Source organism: Mizuhopecten yessoensis, unplaced genomic scaffold (genome assembly GCF_002113885.1).
Source record: "Mizuhopecten yessoensis strain PY_sf001 unplaced genomic scaffold, ASM211388v2 scaffold7907, whole genome shotgun sequence".
Lineage (NCBI taxonomy): Eukaryota > Metazoa > Mollusca > Bivalvia > Pectinida > Pectinidae > Mizuhopecten > Mizuhopecten yessoensis.
Genome location: NW_018407282.1, coordinates 31,245 through 49,629, shown reverse-complemented (window position 1 = coordinate 49,629; position 18,385 = coordinate 31,245). Strand labels below are relative to the sequence as shown.

At 35.4% G+C, this 18,385-nt stretch overlaps 2 protein-coding genes across 4 annotated transcripts in view; one reads left to right on the top strand and one right to left on the bottom strand.

Moving 5' to 3' along the window:
* Positions 1-60: 60 nt before the first annotated feature.
* Positions 61-8,657, bottom strand: LOC110454552 (S-methyl-5'-thioadenosine phosphorylase-like). 2 transcript variants are annotated; one of them, XM_021504122.1, is made up of 9 exons: positions 8,593-8,657; positions 8,328-8,432; positions 7,695-7,781; positions 6,167-6,393; positions 5,169-5,271; positions 4,464-4,616; positions 3,042-3,128; positions 2,634-2,756; positions 61-2,221 (listed from the first exon to the last, which is right to left on the bottom strand). In XM_021504122.1, the coding sequence occupies exons 2-9, from the start codon at positions 8,337-8,339 to the stop codon at positions 2,180-2,182; spliced, it is 834 nt and encodes a 277-aa protein (XP_021359797.1). In that variant the 5' UTR covers positions 8,340-8,432; positions 8,593-8,657; the 3' UTR covers positions 61-2,179. The 2 variants fall into 2 exon arrangements, with proteins under 2 accessions (XP_021359797.1, XP_021359798.1); XM_021504123.1 differs by lacking the exon at positions 8,593-8,657 and adding an exon at positions 8,567-8,584.
* A 6,240-nt stretch (positions 8,658-14,897) lies between these two features.
* Positions 14,898-18,385, top strand: part of LOC110454575 — a 20,587-nt gene continuing 17,099 nt past the window's right edge. For both annotated transcript variants that reach the window (XM_021504159.1, XM_021504157.1), the window contains exon 1: positions 14,898-14,959. The gene's annotated coding sequence lies outside the window, so the exon portion shown is untranslated. The remainder of the gene's footprint in view (positions 14,960-18,385) is intronic.

Genomic DNA, 18,385 nt, shown 5'->3' with positions numbered 1-18,385 from the left:
CTAATTGGAATTTCGACTTTAGCAAAAACATTAATTATTCCTAACATTGTTTCTATTTTATTTGTGTGCTTCATATACATGTATTCAGGTACCAAGAATTATATTAATCTAAATAGCAACTACTGTTCAGTACATAATTTGTTTGGATATAGAAAACATTAAAAAAAGATACTTACAATTTTTATTTTTTTAGAGAAACTTTATTAACAGTTATGAAAAACATCCATGTGTTGCTGGTAAATTTATATTGAAAGTACAGAATGAGACAAACAAAAATTCAACAAAATTGATGTAAAATTCTCACTACCCCCTCAAGGTACATTGACCTTTATGATGCATTTCATAAAAAAAAATGTATCACTTACATTTTGTAAGATACTTGTTGATAGATTCACGTCTATAATTTGCAAAAACAAAAGTGGCACCTCGTCCTCCAAAAGATGAAACACTATTATACAGTCACACATAGCCACACCTGTATTTTGAGAACACCTGCAGGAAGTCAATAAATTGGTCTTGTATTGCAGGTGATCCCATATACAAGTCCAGTTAACATGAAAATAAGTGCATTTGGGACATCTAAGTGGTCTCTTTACATAGTTGGTCGGTTAATAGTGGTGGCCTCTCACACAGGTTTGATTGTACAATGTACTAACCTAACTTTTGATTGAACTTTGGTCGACTGTTTTTCGTCAGTAAATGGGTCAACACCCCTATATAACGAAAATAAAATATCGAAATAATAACAGTTATACATTATACCCAATACATGGGGGTACAGGCAAGACTATACTGGTTACAAATTATGAAAAAAACATATAATATTTTGGGTTCTGGCAGCCATCTTTGATTTTTAATTGATTACCATATATTCAAAATGATTCCGTGATATCTTCAGACCATGACCTATACAATGCAAAATATTTATCACAAAGCAGGCGAAAACGAGAATAATAATAATAAAATCTGATTATATATAGAGATGTAACAGAAGTTAACAATTAGAGTGAGGGCTAACTAGCCATACCTTCTCACTGATGAGACATCGTTGTTCAAGTGATTGCAAGTCGTAAAGTTTAATGACAATATAACATGGTGTTTTAATGAGAATTTTGACTCGTAGGCCACCGGATATACCTGTATATGGATTTTCCAAACTTTTTGGGTTTAACCCACGATTGTTTTTAGCTCATTTAATCCATAAACTACTGGAAACTAAAATATTTACCCCAGTTTATTTTTGCTTAACAAGAAGGAAATTTCAAAATGGGCAAAAATTGTGATGTACCGATATGATATTTAGTTGTGAAGTTTACAAAAGAAGGTTGAAGTTTAAAATAAATATCTATGATTGGCTACTTTGCATCCAAAGACAAAAAGTGAAATTTGTTGTAGGGTAAAGGATTTTGATTGTGATGTTTTCTTCTACACCTTGACTTTGGTCTTCCTATTATATAACCAGTTACTGGGTGGTGCTACATGTAGAACTATCCACACCTGATTCAGTGATGCACATGTTTCTTCAATCACAACCAAAAGTAGTATAAAATCATATGAACTAGAAGTCCTTTGAGACTATTGTTCGATTCAAGTTCATAGTTTCAGTATACATCTGTGTGATAGGTTTCAATTGTTCTTAGTTACCATCTAGCGTCACTTTATTGAAATTTCTCTTTAGCTCAATTTGGTTGTAATTTATGAAGTATGGTCATCACTGAAATAGGTGTGGAAAATTTCACATGTTGCAACACCCAATAGCTGACCATTTAACTCAAACACCTTGGGAACCAAGATTTTCATCAAGAACAGGCTGTTTTTTCAGATTAAATATATTCAACTTACACAGAAATGTGTATCTCTGGGCACTTTGTTAGCTGGTTTATACAGGTTTCTGAATAAGACAGAGTTCTGTTTAGACAATTAAATGGTATCAAAATCAGAAACGTTAGGTATGATTTAGTTGCAGTTACAAAGAAGGGTTGATTCCTGGTCTTTATACAGTAATTGCAGTTAACCCTGTTGGAGCCAAACATCACTGAGATGGATTCAGAATACATTTGGAATAACACAATTACAACTCGTTGAATTTTCATGGTTAAAAAGTTTGCATATATATATAGTACAGGTGTAAACTTAAGCTATTGTGTAGCTGAAGTCAAAGTGATGGATTTCCTCCCGGTCAGTAGCTATGTGGTAACATCGTGTTGGACTTGACCATATCCTGTGAAGAAAGAAAAACATTGAAATCAATTATAAATGGAATTATTCCACCATTAGATTGTCTTCTAAATCTAACGGTTCTGCTTTTGATATGAAATACCTTTGGATTTTCTTACAGCAGAATTGAAGATATCATTTGCCTTGTCTAGAAACTGTTACATATCCTGCATACCTGCGATCTCAGAATTATGCTTTGATAAATATAAAAGTGGAACATGGACCAGCTTTATGGTAGCAAGACTGGCTTCAATCTCAGAGAAGCTCTTTAGTAATGTTCAGTTAAGTTCAGGTACCGCTGTCTATCAGCCTTGCAATTGGTATCCTGAAAATTTATACTTAAAGATGGCTGCCAGTGTATGACACAAGCTTGTTAAGCCTCTCTACACCAGGTGAGTTTTAAGGTCATGACCTACCTGATTTGCCTTAATGGTTTCACTCCAGTCCTGTTGTCCAATCAGTGGGATGGCCTTCATTAGTACTTTCAGTGCATTGGAGGCGTTTAACTTGAACGTCTTCATGACATTTTGAACATTGACCTTTCAAAGGGAAAAAATATACATTCAATTATACAGATATTTCACGTGAATAGAATTAAATCTAAACACAGAATTTATTTGAAATTTACCTGATGATATATATATACATTTGTACATAATGTACCATATGTCTGTGGGTTGATTTTAGATTCAAATCTAGCGATCTTCTTGAGAATCTGTTAGACTAAATATGTTGCCATTATGTGAGGATGTTGTTTCAGGATGAAAGAAACAAACAATGGATTGTTTGGCATGAACACATTAAAACTAAGTAACCTCACTTACACTTTCAGTATTGTCCCGCCAGCTGTCGTAATCTGTGACAAGAGCCATTGACGCATAGCAAAGTCCTGCTTCCTTAGCTAACACAACCTGACAACGATAAAAAGTCATTGACTCAACATAATATAATAACCATTGTTCTGCTCAGAGTCATACTGACATAAAAGTTAACAAGGAGATAACCCATTATATTGCTTTCAAATAATGTCATTGTGTTAATAAGAGGAGAGGAAAAATGCACGTCCAGACCAGGATTTGAACCCAGGACCTACCAAACTCAAGACGGATGCTCTACCAACTGAGATACCTGGTCGCTACACTATATTTTTACAGGACATCTCAATTAGGAACACCATAATCATCAGTCAATGTTTAGCCACAGTATAAGCTTGATCGATTTTCAAATATAGTTACTCATATAGATTCTCTCAAATGTTTTAACCTATTAGTGCTGTCATTAATTACTTTTACAATACTTGTAGTCAGGTTAATATACCATTGCCTTGGGTCCGGTTTTAAACATCCTTTCAAGAAGAAATATTTTGGTTAATCAATTTTTATCTTATTGACATGTCTATGCAACATTTAAAAGCCACTTTTTGGGTCTTGTAGTCATGTTTATTAACAAATGGTAGATATACCCGGCACCAACTTAAATGTATCTTGCTCTGGCATTCTGGTCATGTTGTCATGTTTATAGGATATTTATTGGAACAAAACCGAGGCCTTTTACATTTATCATGATCCAAAAAGTTGAATCTGTTTGACCAGAGTTGTTCGTTTATGAAATAAGGTTGGACCTAGTAATCTGATATTGCTTTCAGGAGAGCCTTGACAAAGCCTTTATAAACATTTGCAGATCCGCTAGTATTAATACTTGAAAATGTTACATTTAAAAACAGACAAACCGTTTGTTCCGCATAAACGAACAAGCCCTAGTTTTACATTATCTCCAAAGAAAGGGATATATGACCTAAAACAGTGGTAGCAATTTAAAAGGGAGATAACAACAGGAAAAACCTATTACATTGCTTCACATTAATAGAAAGAAAACCCCCAAACCTTACAGTAGTGGTAGTAAGGACTTATAGTGGTAACTGTAGTCGAGTTGAAATATTGGTACCTTTTACTTAATGTCTGGTCCTGTATTTGTGTTCATAGAGTTAAATTAATGGGAAATATATCCTTGTATTACTCCAGTTTCTCCAGTCACGTCTATACATGTACTGAAGTTAGGTTTGTTCAAAATGCAATTTTACCTCCAGGAAGAAATGTATTCATGTTGATTTATTGTTTCACGGGGGATAATCCATTATTTCATATTACCTGGTAGGTATACTTTGGGCGTGTTAAGACGTCAAAGACAGATTACCTATTTTACTTATGCGACATCAAAAAGGAAGGGGAGATAATTCATTACATTACCTCAGGTACTGTTGTCATGTTTATACAATGAGCTCCCCAGGAATGGAAGAGCTTGCTCTCAGCTTTTGAAGAAAACCGTGGTCCCTCGATGGTCAGCATAGTGCCCCCTTTGTGGCACCCAATCGAAAGCTCTTTTGCACAGTCGTACAGAAGCTACAAGATCAATCGATTAAGATTATTATCATTCAGTTGTCATAGTTCATCTTTTTACACATTCTTTGTTTCTTCTTATAAATACTGATGGTGACAGTGTACACGTTAATTTTTCTAACATCAGAAACACATTATTTCAAGATAAATCAAAAGTGTCAGTTGCTCTTGTCTCAGTTTCTAATGATGCCATATGTTACCTCTTGGCGTGAGAGATGATTGATCGCTTTTATCAATTAGGTTTATGACAAAGACTAAACGGGAGAATCTCAACAAGTTAGATATCTAATAAGATTGACCTTACATGAACATTTATAATTGGGTAACAGAAGAAAGATAAATGTACAGCCAGATGGGGCTTAAAACCCTGGACCCTCCGAACTCTAGACAGATGCCTTACCAATTGAGCTACCTGGTTGCCGACGATTGACTCAGTCCAGTTCTGTCACAGTTGTAACATTACAGTAAGAACACAAATGTTACATTTTAGACTGGTGGTTGGCACAAAAATAAAAATGTCCATACTCTATCTACACAAAAAAAACCCAGATTTACCTGACTTGTTCTAGGACAGAAGGGTTCAGCCATAGGCATGTGACAAATACCAGGTGGAGCATTTTCAGATCCATCATGAAACGTTTGTATTCTTTTCTGTGTTCTACACAGGAGAAAAACAATAGATTACAATTAGTTTGCACTAGCTGATGTATATAAACATGAAAATAACAATGTGCTGAAAATCTATGCAACAAACCAGCACAATATGTAACAAACTAAATCAATTTGTAACAAATTGACACACTGTAACAAATTGACGAACTAAGTAACAAATTGACACACTATGTAACATATTGGCATACTACGTTACAAACTGACACACTAAGTTACTAACTGACACACTAAGTTACAAACTGACACACTAAGTAACAAACTGACACACTAAGTAACAAATTGACACACTAAGTATCTAACTGACACACTATGTTACATATTGGCACACTACGTTACAAACTGACACACTAAGTAACTAACTGACACACTAAGGACACACTAAGTAACACATTGACACACTATGTAACAAATTGACACACTATGTCACATATTGACACACTATGTAACAAACTGACACACTATGTAACAAACTGACACACTATGTTACAAATTGACACACTATGTAACAAATTGACACACTATGTAACTGACTGTTATTTTCTGTCGGGAGGAACCAGCCATGGTGATCGACTTAGGTTAGTGTAGCTTACTCACTACAACATTTATCTTTCTAGGGAAGGAAATCAATCTAATCATTCATTGGTTGGTCAAAGGTAGTTAAAAGTGAAACGGACAATTGATCAAACAATTTTAACTGTTTCCCAACATCACATGTCAATGATTATTACCTTTCACTTACTCAAATGGAGGAAATGATAACGCCAGGCTGTGATAAAGATTGTTGAACATTTTGATTTGTTAAGATAGTTAAAAAATAGATATTGGATGATGGGACTATGCTAAAACCTTTTGATATTACGTAAACCTAAAAATGAACCCACCTGTCAATGAACTGGTCCAGGACAACAATTTCCCCCGGGTGTATGTTTTCCTGTAGGGATCCGCATGCAGTAGTCACCAAAAGATGTGTACAACCGACCATTTTGAGTGCCCATATGTTAGCTCGGAAGTTGACATTGGTGGGCATGGTGGCGTGGGAGCGCCCGTGTCTGGCTAGGAGTACGCATGGCACTCCGGCAATCTCACCAGTCTTCAGACTGTCTGATGGCTGAAAATTATCATAATCACATATCGGTAATGATAAAGATAATAGTTAACTAGTTAAATAGAAGACAATATCTCTTCGTAAGAGTTAGACAAAAATGAAGGTACTTTACCAGAAATAGTTCACTCAATTTTTTTTTGAGGTAAGCAAGAGGTCTTGAAGGCCTGATGAACTAGTTCACCTGGATATTTCGGCAATGATTGGTAGTCTGGTAGCCATCTTGATCATGTGATCAGTTCGAAAATTAAACTTACAAGGTAATAAGGTCCAATGGTAACCTAAATGTACAAGTACCATTTTAGAAAGATTCCGGCCTCCAACACTTTCTGAGAAGAAGCGATAACGATACTTTATGTCAAATCAAATTTTGCATGTTCATTTGATGATCAGTCCAAAAACTGAATATGCACAACTAAAGACCAACAGGAAGCTCCTTTAGAAATTTGCGACGTTCTAGGAAATAGTCATAACAATCAGTTGTCAACCGTCAAAATCCAAGATGGCCACCTGTCAGCCATGCTGTTCTTCTGATCTGTCACATAACTGAACATCTACCTCTGAAATTTGAGAATGATCACTCCAGAACTACTTGGGAAAACGTGCCCCATCTTTAATTGTCAATGTGGCCATCTGATGATGATGAAGGGCTAAGAAGTTGAGGGACAAATGAAAAATGCTGCAAAACAAACTTTGTTCCACAAGCAAAGGATGTTACCGGTGGGGATCCAAAATACTTCCGACAAAAATTCTGATATTCCAATTGGATATAAATAGTACTGCCTGCTTGGGACCAAAGTTTTAGTGCAAACAGTTTTAATTTGTTCAAAGCCAAATTAGGTAACTAATACCTGGGTACATATATCTGATATATATATATGTAACGTGAGAGGAAAGATGCACAGCGGACGGGGATTTGAACCAGGGACTTCCAAACTGTGGACAGACACTCTAATCAATCAAGAGACAATAAGAGTCACAAGAAACTAACCTGCAGTCCAGTTCTGCTATATTCCTCCCCCCCCCCCACTTCCCTCCCTCCTTTTCTAGGTCTTATGACCCCAGAAACAACACTATTTACAACCTAGTTTTGGGTATCCCCTTGCCAAGTATACATCCAAAACTTAAAACACGGCCAGACCAGGATTCGAACCTGGGACCTCCAATCTCCAGACAGATGTCCTATATATTATAACCAATTGAGCTAAGTGGAGGCTGGTGAATTTCTGCTAGATATATAACAGATGTTGGGATTACACAGAACATGAACCTATTGATGGTAAAATATTAAGGTAAGTTATTTAAACCTTTCCAAATGGTGTATCCACTTCTTGTTCAGCTCCATTTTTCAAAAGGTCCGGGTCAGAAAGACCTGATCCCCCAATTATACCAATCTGTAAATAAATAAAAAAATAAAAGTAACACAAATTAAAAGAATCCAAAAGGCCTGAAACGCTAAAATATTTTTATCTGAACTAGTGTTTTTTTTGTGCATATAAAACACCAGCAAATATTTATATATCAAAATAGTGAAAGATATTTTGTATCATTACCTTTTAATGTAACACATCCAGGCTTTATAACAATTCAAGACAAATCTGGTCATAACAACTCAGCAATTTAGTACTTCCCAAATTAGGTATTTTCCGACAGGTAAGCGGCTCTGCATGGTAACACCTATTAACGCTTATATGCTTTTGGAACGAAATAATAGTATAACGACAAGAAAAAGTTAAAAAAAGGTGCAAAATCATGAAAAGTAGCTTTTAGTACATAATAGCTAGGTTAAAAGCAATCAAGGAAAGACAACTCATTTGACTCAAACGGGCGTGTCATTTAGCAAGGTATCCCGACACAACGACTGGAACTTAAAATTGGTTCGTTTCAATAACACTTTTGTTAATTTGCTTTCTTTATTGTTTCTCAGACGGTTAGCTTACCTTGACAGACATTCCTGCGATGCTACAGTAGGGCAGTAGAATACAGCAGGCCTAGCTAGGGAACACGTGGGAGGTAAACACACTAACGCGCTTCCTTTTTTGTGGCTGGAACAATAAAATCAACTTCCTCATTCACCAGAAAGATAATATTTTTTCACTGAAAGAGTAGCAGCGAGTCTTAAAAGCAACCATTCTATATTAAAAATAATATGGTGTTTAAATGACAAAAAAACCCCCACCTTACACCAGGCTGCAATTTTTTTACCTTATCCTAGAACTAATTAAGTAGGTCTGCCCACGAAATGATATGTCCCAGCTGTCGGCTTCCCACCTTAGCAGTATAATGATTAGCTCCCTTCCCTTCGACTGGCGTGTGATAGGACACGCTTCTGTTAGGTTATGGTGCGTTAACTTTTAGAAGGGTATTAAACATGAACATTACGTGCATACAATTTCATTTATAGGCCTATTACACGAACTATTTTCGTGTTAAATACATATGAAATGGATAATACGTTAACGTTAAATCACGGACTTGAAACAATATCTGATTCCGTGCTTGTATGCAGTACTAGATACACAGATTTATTCTGACAATATACAGGGTTAACAATCCTTTGATAGTCAGCTTGTAGTATACTTAAATTAGTCTATATGATATTAAAGTGCACAGCTTGATTTTTTTCTTCGAAACAATACTTTTGTGGCTGATTTTTCCAATGTTCATCAAATTATGTAAATTTCATCACGGACATGGATTGCTATCAAAGTAAGTCGATTCATGCATGCATATATTCTACATACGTTTAAATGTAGAGTATGCATGTGAATTAATCACGCATATACATTTTATAAAAGGTAGTTTTGAAATAAATACAATTGTATGACTAACGTACGCGTACGGCATCGATAAAATAGCGTGACTTTGGCATGTCCAACGTTGTCCAAGGTAGTGCCGTGTACTGTTCACTGATTCGATTACTATAAGTAACAAGAAGATACCACGTGACTATGACATCCTCATCAGACATGTGCACGTTTATGCAGAGGCAAAGACGGATAATGAAATGAAGAGACACCCTTCAAATTTTGCCAACATTTTAATCTATACTGGCTCGCCATGTAACAATTAAATCAGGGTTACTTTCCTCTGGCCCTGGCACCAGACTTACACATTTTACACTGAAGCATAAGAATTCTTGTAACATAAAATCTGTTAGCATAAATTACTGAGACAAAGGTTGATGACACAAATAACTAAATAACTAAATTATTGTAAACACCATTTTCTATCTAACCAGTATAATACCAAATGCAACGAATTGTTTTCTAATCAATTCTAATCAGACCTACATGTAAGCTGTAGAATTTTATGTATGGCAAGGTCAAAAGGTAAGTCTGTCGCTATTTACAGATATTTCTAAAATATCCGGGAGGAGGACGTCTGCAGTCAAGGTTATATTTGGCCCCCTAACGTCGGTTTCAGAAAGTTTTTTAGATAGCGTTCGACACGTTTAATTATGCCGAGTTTCTTTACAACAGTATATCAACGTAATGATTTATATGGGCTAAGAAGTAATAACGACAGTTTAGACGAAGGAATTTGAAAAAAAATCAGGACAATCCGCCTCTTTTTCAAGACAGAAACATGAACACTTACACATAACATATAGGCTTATAAACAGTCACTATGAAATAATACTACAACGTAAAATATATAAACAAAAAAAACCAGTTATCACTTTAGAAATGTGCTGCTGTATACAAAATTCATCTTGAATACGTGAGGTCAAATGAATTAAAAAAAATATATTAATAAAATGTAATGAGAAAATCTATAAATGTAGTTGTTCGTGTCAACACAGTGTGAAAAAAAATGCAAGAGACGGGTTGGTGAACAGAGGTCAAGGATAGAAAAAGTGGGATATTGCGACATGTGTAAATTAGTATAAATGTAGCCTCGGTTTTTGGTGTATTGACAGATGAGGCTGGTACTTAGCTGTGTTAGGACCATTGTCCACTGACTTCTCATAATTGCTAACAGATGACTGCTAGAAACATTTGAATGCAAACAAGAAAATTAAGCTGATATCATAATTTGAACCATTTTTAACCTGTTATTTAAAAAAAAACAGTTTGCAAGAAAATGGCCGCAGTGTTCTGTAGTGTTCCGTAAAGTTATTAAATCACAACCACATGGATTACTTGGTCACTGTTGGGTCTTGTTTCGTGTATAAAAGCATTGTTTTGTAATTCATAAATGCTGAAAATACATTTGAAGTTAAAAGGATGTTGAGTTAATTCAGGCTGGATATTAAACGTAGCTATGTCGTAAGGTTTTAGGGAAGAATTCCAAAGAATTTTTTCAAGATATCGTAATTTGACAGAAAATGTAGTGGCTTGCATCACGTTTTGCCTATCAATGGGGTAATAGATTTCAAAGAGTATTTTGCGTTAAATTCTTGTTGTAAGCCCCATTCTTTGTTCGCTTTGTTATCTGTTTTATGATTAGATGTTTATATTATTTTTGTTGTGTTCATTGTTGTTAATAGTGAAGAGAAATTAAAGGCTAAGCTTGTTTTTAACACAAACATTAATTGAAAACTTGTTTTGCAAGCTTTCGAAAACGTTTGCTTCATTCGTCAAGCAAAGTGTGTAAGTGACCGATGTCTCCACTCTAAACCGCTGAAAACAACTAACTGAACCACAGGGTGCCGAATTAATAAAGTCAGCTGTCAAACATCATAGAGACAGTTCGCCCAATTGCACTCTTATACTGCAGGCAGTCAGGGTGACGGGTAACATGTTAACCCTTACCGCCCCTTAGTGGATGTTAAATGGGGTCATAAAGATGACTCAGCTGGTGGCCCCCTTCGTATCTGTTCATCTAATCCCCTTCCCTCCTTGATTTTCCCGACTTTCCAGTTGAACCCCCCTCACCCCCACCCCACCCCCCTCCAATCAAGCACTAGCAGTAAGGGCACACATAGTTGGAAAGCCTACAGTCTGCACACTGAAGAAAAGTCTTGTCACCGAACTTGACAAAGATATTGTCGACCAGCTGGACCTCAATCATTCTCACAATTCAATCCTCTGTATGTTTATTTCAGCCTTAGTTGTGTTTTTCACAAGATATGCTCCAACACAATTTACAACCACAACCATATATGTATACCGCTGTTCGCCCTTCTTTTTGAAAAGAAAGGTCGCATAATTGGAGAACGAAGCCGTTGCTTCTGTATAGTATGAGGAATTGTAGTGTCAAGAGTCGATAAGTCGAAGCGTTTGATAGAATTCACATTTCGGAATTCAATACAAATGCATCCTCGATATACAGGGGTTACGCTCACGTTTGCTCTCTACATACCTGGAATATGTCATAGCAAAATTGAAGGCACGAAGATAGCTGTTTGATTGGTCTCAGGTAAAAACAACTGACCAATCGCTAGGCTAATACATGTCGAGACGTCCGACTTCAAAGCCTTTCAATTTTTACCGTTACGTGACCGCGAGATTCTTTTGATGTACATCAAAGGATCGAACTAATCTTCTTGTCTCATCACCAAGGTGGCGCACACCGAGCCTTCAATTTTGCTATGACATATTACAGGGGTGCAGAGAGCGAAAGTGAGCGTAACTGCTGAGTATCAAGGACGATAAAAAGGAGGCAGGTCCGTAACTTTATCGTTAAGAATATTCAGAAAGATTTTAATACAGACGTGTGATAAGCTAGCATTTAGTCTTTCGAAAAATTGGAAAGTATATGATAGGGTTACCCTGGTTATCTGCATGCTTAGTTCTTATTTTGCACACAGACAATGCATTCATTTATATTTTTATTCCTTCATAATTAAAGAGTTACACATGCATAATGAAAGAGTAGTGATGTAGAAATTATATACGTGTACGGAAGAAATTAGACAGGCCCCCGTCTCTAGAATATTGATGAATTATGAGAAAAAATATAACTTTTATTATTTTGATCACTTGAATGTCTGATTCTTTGGTTTGACGTTTTAAATTGTATATGGTTTTGTAAAGTTAATATTTTATAGACAGTTCTTAAGCATTAATGCAATGGATTCTACGAATTTATATTATTTCTGTAACATTTTTACCAGTGACATGTATGTGGGTTTGGTGGGAGAAATATTGGTATCGTCTATTGTGACAAACAACACATCTGTGTTATATTAACAATAGAATGCACAAACAAAATGCAGAATGAAGTGTGCAAAAAGACTAAGGGTATTGTCTGTTGTGACGTCATGATATCCCTGACATTGTCTCACGATGGCGTCGCATTAGAGCATTATTCTTCTTTACTTGTTTTGATGGGAGATGAACTATCTGTTCACGATGGCCATGTCTTGATAACATAAACCGAATATACTTGTTTTGATGGGAGATGAACTATCTGTTAACGATGGCCATGTCTTGAAAACATAAACAGAATATATTTGTTTTCCTGATAAATAACACTCATTAAAATATTTAAATATTCACCCACTCATGAAATATTAATGAAGTTAATCAAATAAGTTCTAAACTAGGGGGGATATGCTAGAGGTAAATCATTCATAAAAAAACATCAGGGCTGCTAGCCAGTCTGAAATAAATTAATGTGATAAAATAACAAAAATACAATCATTTCATTGACACATATTAAACTAATCTTTCGAAAAACTTAAAGTACAGTGTATTTAAATTGGGTAACATTGGATAACAAGCATGTTTAGTTCTATTTTGTCTAATAGACAATGTTAAAGTGGTTGCAGACAAATATTGAAATATTAGATGTTTTATTGGCGCACAAAAAACATACATGCCTATCATGCAGATTGGTGAGTGTGCTTTGCACTTCGATGTCAGGAAATACAGATTTTTTGTTTTGTTTTCCTTTTGGGTTTCACGCGACTAATTTCGTTTTGTCATCAGGGTCTAGTATAAAAACTTATAGCTGCAAGTAAAATAACATAATACGTTGCCTTTCACCAAGGTGGCCGGGGTTCGATTCCTTAAATAATCCCTATTACAACATGTGATTTAGACACTAAGTATTAACATGGTAGGATGCTTGCACAGGAGGCTGTTGTCCGATCGCGCATGGTGAATGGTCACCTTGTAATGATCTTCTAGCCTACCTCCGACTGATATCCTATGCGTGCCAAATGAGGGTAGGGTGGGACATGGGAATTAAAGAATGACGGGCTAGTTTGAGTAGCCTCGGAAAACGGGACAGTTTCACTGCGAAGGGGGATCCTCTGAATGGGTCTCTGAACTTTTGATATTTCGAATTTTCTGGACCACAAACTTGTTTATCGTTGTGGTATTACCATTGTTTAATGTAAGCTTGAAAATATCGTTTTTGACCGTGGAAAACAGATCTAAAATAAACCTTCCGTATTTTGTACTAGATCTTTACAAAATATATTCATTTTTTTTTTAATTTCTTGAATTAACACTGACTAAAAAAACTTGACATAATTTTGCGTAGACACGTGCCTACCCGAGCCTCAGGCTACTTACTGGGTGTATGAAATGTTGGTCTCGTAGAAGTAGGGATATTTTATTAGCTTTAATATTCGGACGACACGTATTAAGAAATAGCAGAATAAATTATAAATTTAGTCATCGGACATATACATGTTTCGGTTCATAAATAACTCATCAGAAACCATTAAAAAATCATCAGAGAGATCATTTATACATACTCTGAATGACTCCCCCCCCCTCCCATGATAAATTCTGTGTTGACCAATTCAAACAATAAATTCGATGCATACACATTAGTACACTCATCGTTTAGTGTGAAAACAGCGAGAACTGCTATTTTTTACAGGAGAAAAATGTCAACTTTCAATGTAAAATCTGATACTTTCACTGGTGAAACTGTAATATAAAGGATTGCCTCTTTTTAATGGTTCCCCTATTGTTCTTTACTTTAGTATACACATCTAGATATTCGTTAAACCACAAGGAAAAAAGAAAGATCTTTATCGAAAATCCGCATGAACGACTCGTAAAACAGAGTAGTCTTTGGATAACTGGGCCTTGACCATACGTTTTTAATCTGATAACAGCAAGGGTATTATATGTCCCCAGACAAACCTATAAAATGTATGGCTATCTGTATAGTGTTATAAAACATTTCAGTGAATTGGTTAGCTTACTGAACATGTATACGATCTCAATGTTGTATTAGAATCTGTAAGAATAAAGAATTGAACATTTTAGCTGACATCGCACACAGCCAATAGCTAATCCTTTACGTAACGGACCGATTGCTATCTTACGTTCGGAATGCCACACACAATTCCTGTAATACAATAGATGTTCCAACAGGGATCACACGTGTACAATCAGGTGTTTTTAATCTCAGTTCTGTTAATGCTAAATTAAATATAGAATACATTGTTTATAGCTTAAACATATGTGGACACAGACCTATTTTGAAATGCTCCGGGTGAACAAACCAAGCAATGAATTGTTGCTCCACTCCAACGATTTTAATTAAATGACGTGTATATATAAGTATGCAACGGTATTATGTTTAAGACAATAGAAACAAGCATGTCTCGGGTAACCCAGTATCTATGTAACCGTCTGGCTGTGTTGTACAGATAATGAAGGTAAGATGTTATGTTATTTCTAACGTACGTATGTATTTATTCATGTAAATACAATACGATAGTGAAAACGATCTACTGAAAAGCTATTATTTATAGGAGTATTAAAGCTTTATATGAGACTTAGCCACCCCATTCAGATCAACGAATCTAACATGAGTTTGCATTTCTGCAGCGATTTATGAAACGTGTCTAAGCACTTATATGTTTAGCAAGCCTCTAGCGAGTTACAATGAATGAACTATATCAATTAATGTTGAACAATCAGCACGGTATTACTGTGTTTTCTACTCGCTCTATTTCGCTCGCAATTATGAAATATAGAAAAGTATAACGGCAAACAACATGGGACACCAATGATATATTCTAATACTAATCCACGAAAAAAGAATATACAATAAGACACATGGGAATATAACAATTGACGAAGATTTTATTTGTTACAAACATTTCAAAAATATTATATGACAGTTGACGCAAATGTTTTTTTTGGGGTTTTGCGGCCTATTATCAGCTAAGATAATTCAGGAGGAGCTTCTATGTGTGTAATGTATTCGTGCTTCTATGTGTGTAATGTATTCGTGTTTTTATGTGTGTAATGTATTCGTGTTTCTATGTGTGTAATGTCTTCGTGTTTCTATGTGTGTAATGTCTTCGTGTTTCTATTTGTGTAATGTCTTCGTGTTTCTATGTGTGTAATGCATTCGTGTTTCTATGTGTGTAATGTATTCGTGCTTCTATGTGGGTAATGTATTCGTGCTTCTATGTGTGTAATGTATTCGTGCTGCGATGTGTGTAATGTATTCGTGTTTCTATGTGTGTATTGTATTCGTGTTTCTATGTGTGTAATGTATTCGTGATTCTATGTGTGTAATGTATTCGTGTTTCTATGTGTGTAATGTCTTCGTGTTTCTATTTGTGTAATGTCTTCGTGTTTCTATGTGTGTAATGCATTCGTGTTTCTATGTGTGTGATGTATTCGTGCTTCTATGTGTGTAATGTATTCGTGCTTCTTTGTGTGTAATGTATTCGGGTTTCTATGTGTGTAATGTATTCGTGTTTCTATGGGTGTAATGCATTCGTGCTTCTATGTGTGTAATGTATTCGTGTTTTTATGTGTGTAATGTATTCGTGTTTCTATGTGTGTAATGTATTCGTTCTTCTATGTGTGTAATGTATTCGTGCTGCGATGTGTGTAATGCATTCGTGTTTCTATGTGTGTAATGTATTCGTGTTTCTGTGTGTGTAATGTATTCGTGTTTCTATGTGTGTATTGTATTCGTGCTTCTATGTGTGTAATGTATTCGTGTTTCTATGGGTGTAATGCATTCGTGCTTCTATGTGTGTAATGTATTCGTGTTTCTATGTGTGTATTGTATTCGTGCTTCTATGTGTGTAATGTATTCGTGCTTCTATGTGGGTAATGTATTCGTGCTTCTATGTGTGTAATGTATTCGTGTTTTTATGTGTGTAATGTATTCGTGCTTATATGTGTGTAATGTATTCGTGTTTCTATGTGTGTATTGTATTCGTGTTTCTATGTGTGTAATGTATTCGTGCTGCGATGTGTGTAATGTATTCGTGTTTCTATGTGTGTAATGTCTTCGTGTTTCTATGTGTGTAATGCATTCGTGTTTCTATGTGTGTAATGTATTCGTGCTTCTATGTGTGTAATGTATTCGTGTTTTTATGTGTGTAATGTATTCGTGCTTATATGTGTGTAATGTATTCGTGTTTCTATGTGTGTATTGTATTCGTGCTTCTATGTGTGTAATGTATTCGTGCTTCTATGTGGGTAATGTATTCGTGCTTCTATGTGTGTAATGTATTCGTGTTTTTATGTGTGTAATGTATTCGTGTTTCTATGTGTGTAATGTATTAGTCCTTCTATGTGTGTAATGTATTCGTGTTTCTATGGGTGTAATGCATTCGTGCTTCTATGTGTGTAATGTATTCGTGTTTCTATGTGTGTAATGTATTCGTTCTTCTATGTGTGTAATGTATTCGTGCTGCGATGTGTGTAATGCATTCGTGTTTCTATGTGTGTAATGTATTCGTGTTTCTGTGTGTGTAATGTATTCGTGTTTCTATGTGTGTATTGTATTCGTGCTTCTATGTGTGTAATGTATTCGTGCTTCTTTGTGTGTAATGTATTCGGGTTTCTATGTGTGTAATGTATTCGTGTTTCTATGTGTGTAATGTATTCGTCCTTCTATGTGTGTAATGTATTCGTGTTTCTATGTGTGTAATGTATTCGTCCTTCTATGTGTGTAATGTATTCGTGTTTCTATGGGTGTAATGCATTCGTGCTTCTATGTGTGTAATGTATTCGTGTTTCTATGGGTGTAATGCATTCGTGCTTCTATGTGTGTAATGTATTCGTGTTTCTATGGGTGTAATGCATTCGTGCTTCTATGTGTGTAATGTATTCGTGTTTCTATGGGTGTAATGCATTCGTGCTTCTATGTGTGTAATGTATTCGTGTTTTTATGTGTGTAATGTATTCGTGTTTCTATGTGTGTATTGTATTCGTGCTTCTATGTGTGTAATGTATTCGTGTTTTTATGTGTGTAATGTATTCGTGCTTATATGTGTGTAATGTATTCGTGTTTCTATGTGTGTATTGTATTCGTGTTTCTATGTGTGTAATGTATTCGTGATTCTATGTGTGTAATGTATTCGTGTTTCTATGTGTGTAATGTATTCGTACTTCTATGTGTGTAATGTATTCGTGCTGCGATGTGTGTAATGCATTCGTGTTTCTATGTGTGTAATGTATTCGTGCTGCTATGTGTGTAATGCATTCGTGTTTCTGTGTGTGTAATGTATTCGTTCTTCTATATGTGTAATGTATTTATGTGTGTAATGCATTCGTGCTTCTATGTGTGAAATGTATTCGTGCTGCGATGTTTGTAATGTATTCGTGTTTCTGTGTGTGTAATATATTCGTGCTTCTATGTGTGTAATCTATGTGTGTAATGTATTTGTACTTCTATGTGTGTAATGTATTCGTTCTTCTATATGTGTAATGTATTTATGTGTGTAATGCATTCGTGCTTGTATGTGTGTAATGCATTCGTGCTTGTATGTGTGTAATGCATTAGTGTTTCTATGTGTGTAATACATTCGTGCTGCGATGTGTGTAATGAATTCGTGTTTCTGTGTGTGTAATGTATTCGTTCTTCTATATGTGTAATGTATTAGTGCTGCGATGTGTGTAATGTATTCGTACTTCTATGTGTGTAATGTATTTGTGTTTCTATGTGTGTAATGTATTTGTACTTCTATGTGTGTAATGTATTCGTTCTTCTATATGTGTAATGTATTTATGTGTGTAATGCATTCGTGTTTCTATGTGTGTAATGTATTCGTACTTCTATATGTGTAATGTATTCGTGCTGCGATGTGTGTAATGCATTCGTGTTTCTG

Excerpts from the sequence above, each read along its gene's own strand:
- LOC110454552 (XM_021504122.1), bottom strand. Across the intron at positions 6,394-7,694 it reads TGGATACACCATTTGGAAAG|CCATCAGACAGTCTGAAGAC; the intron begins GTTTAAATAACT and ends GATAATTTTCAG. Across the intron at positions 5,272-6,166 it reads CTGGACCAGTTCATTGACAG|AACACAGAAAAGAATACAAA; the intron begins GTGGGTTCATTT and ends TCTCCTGTGTAG.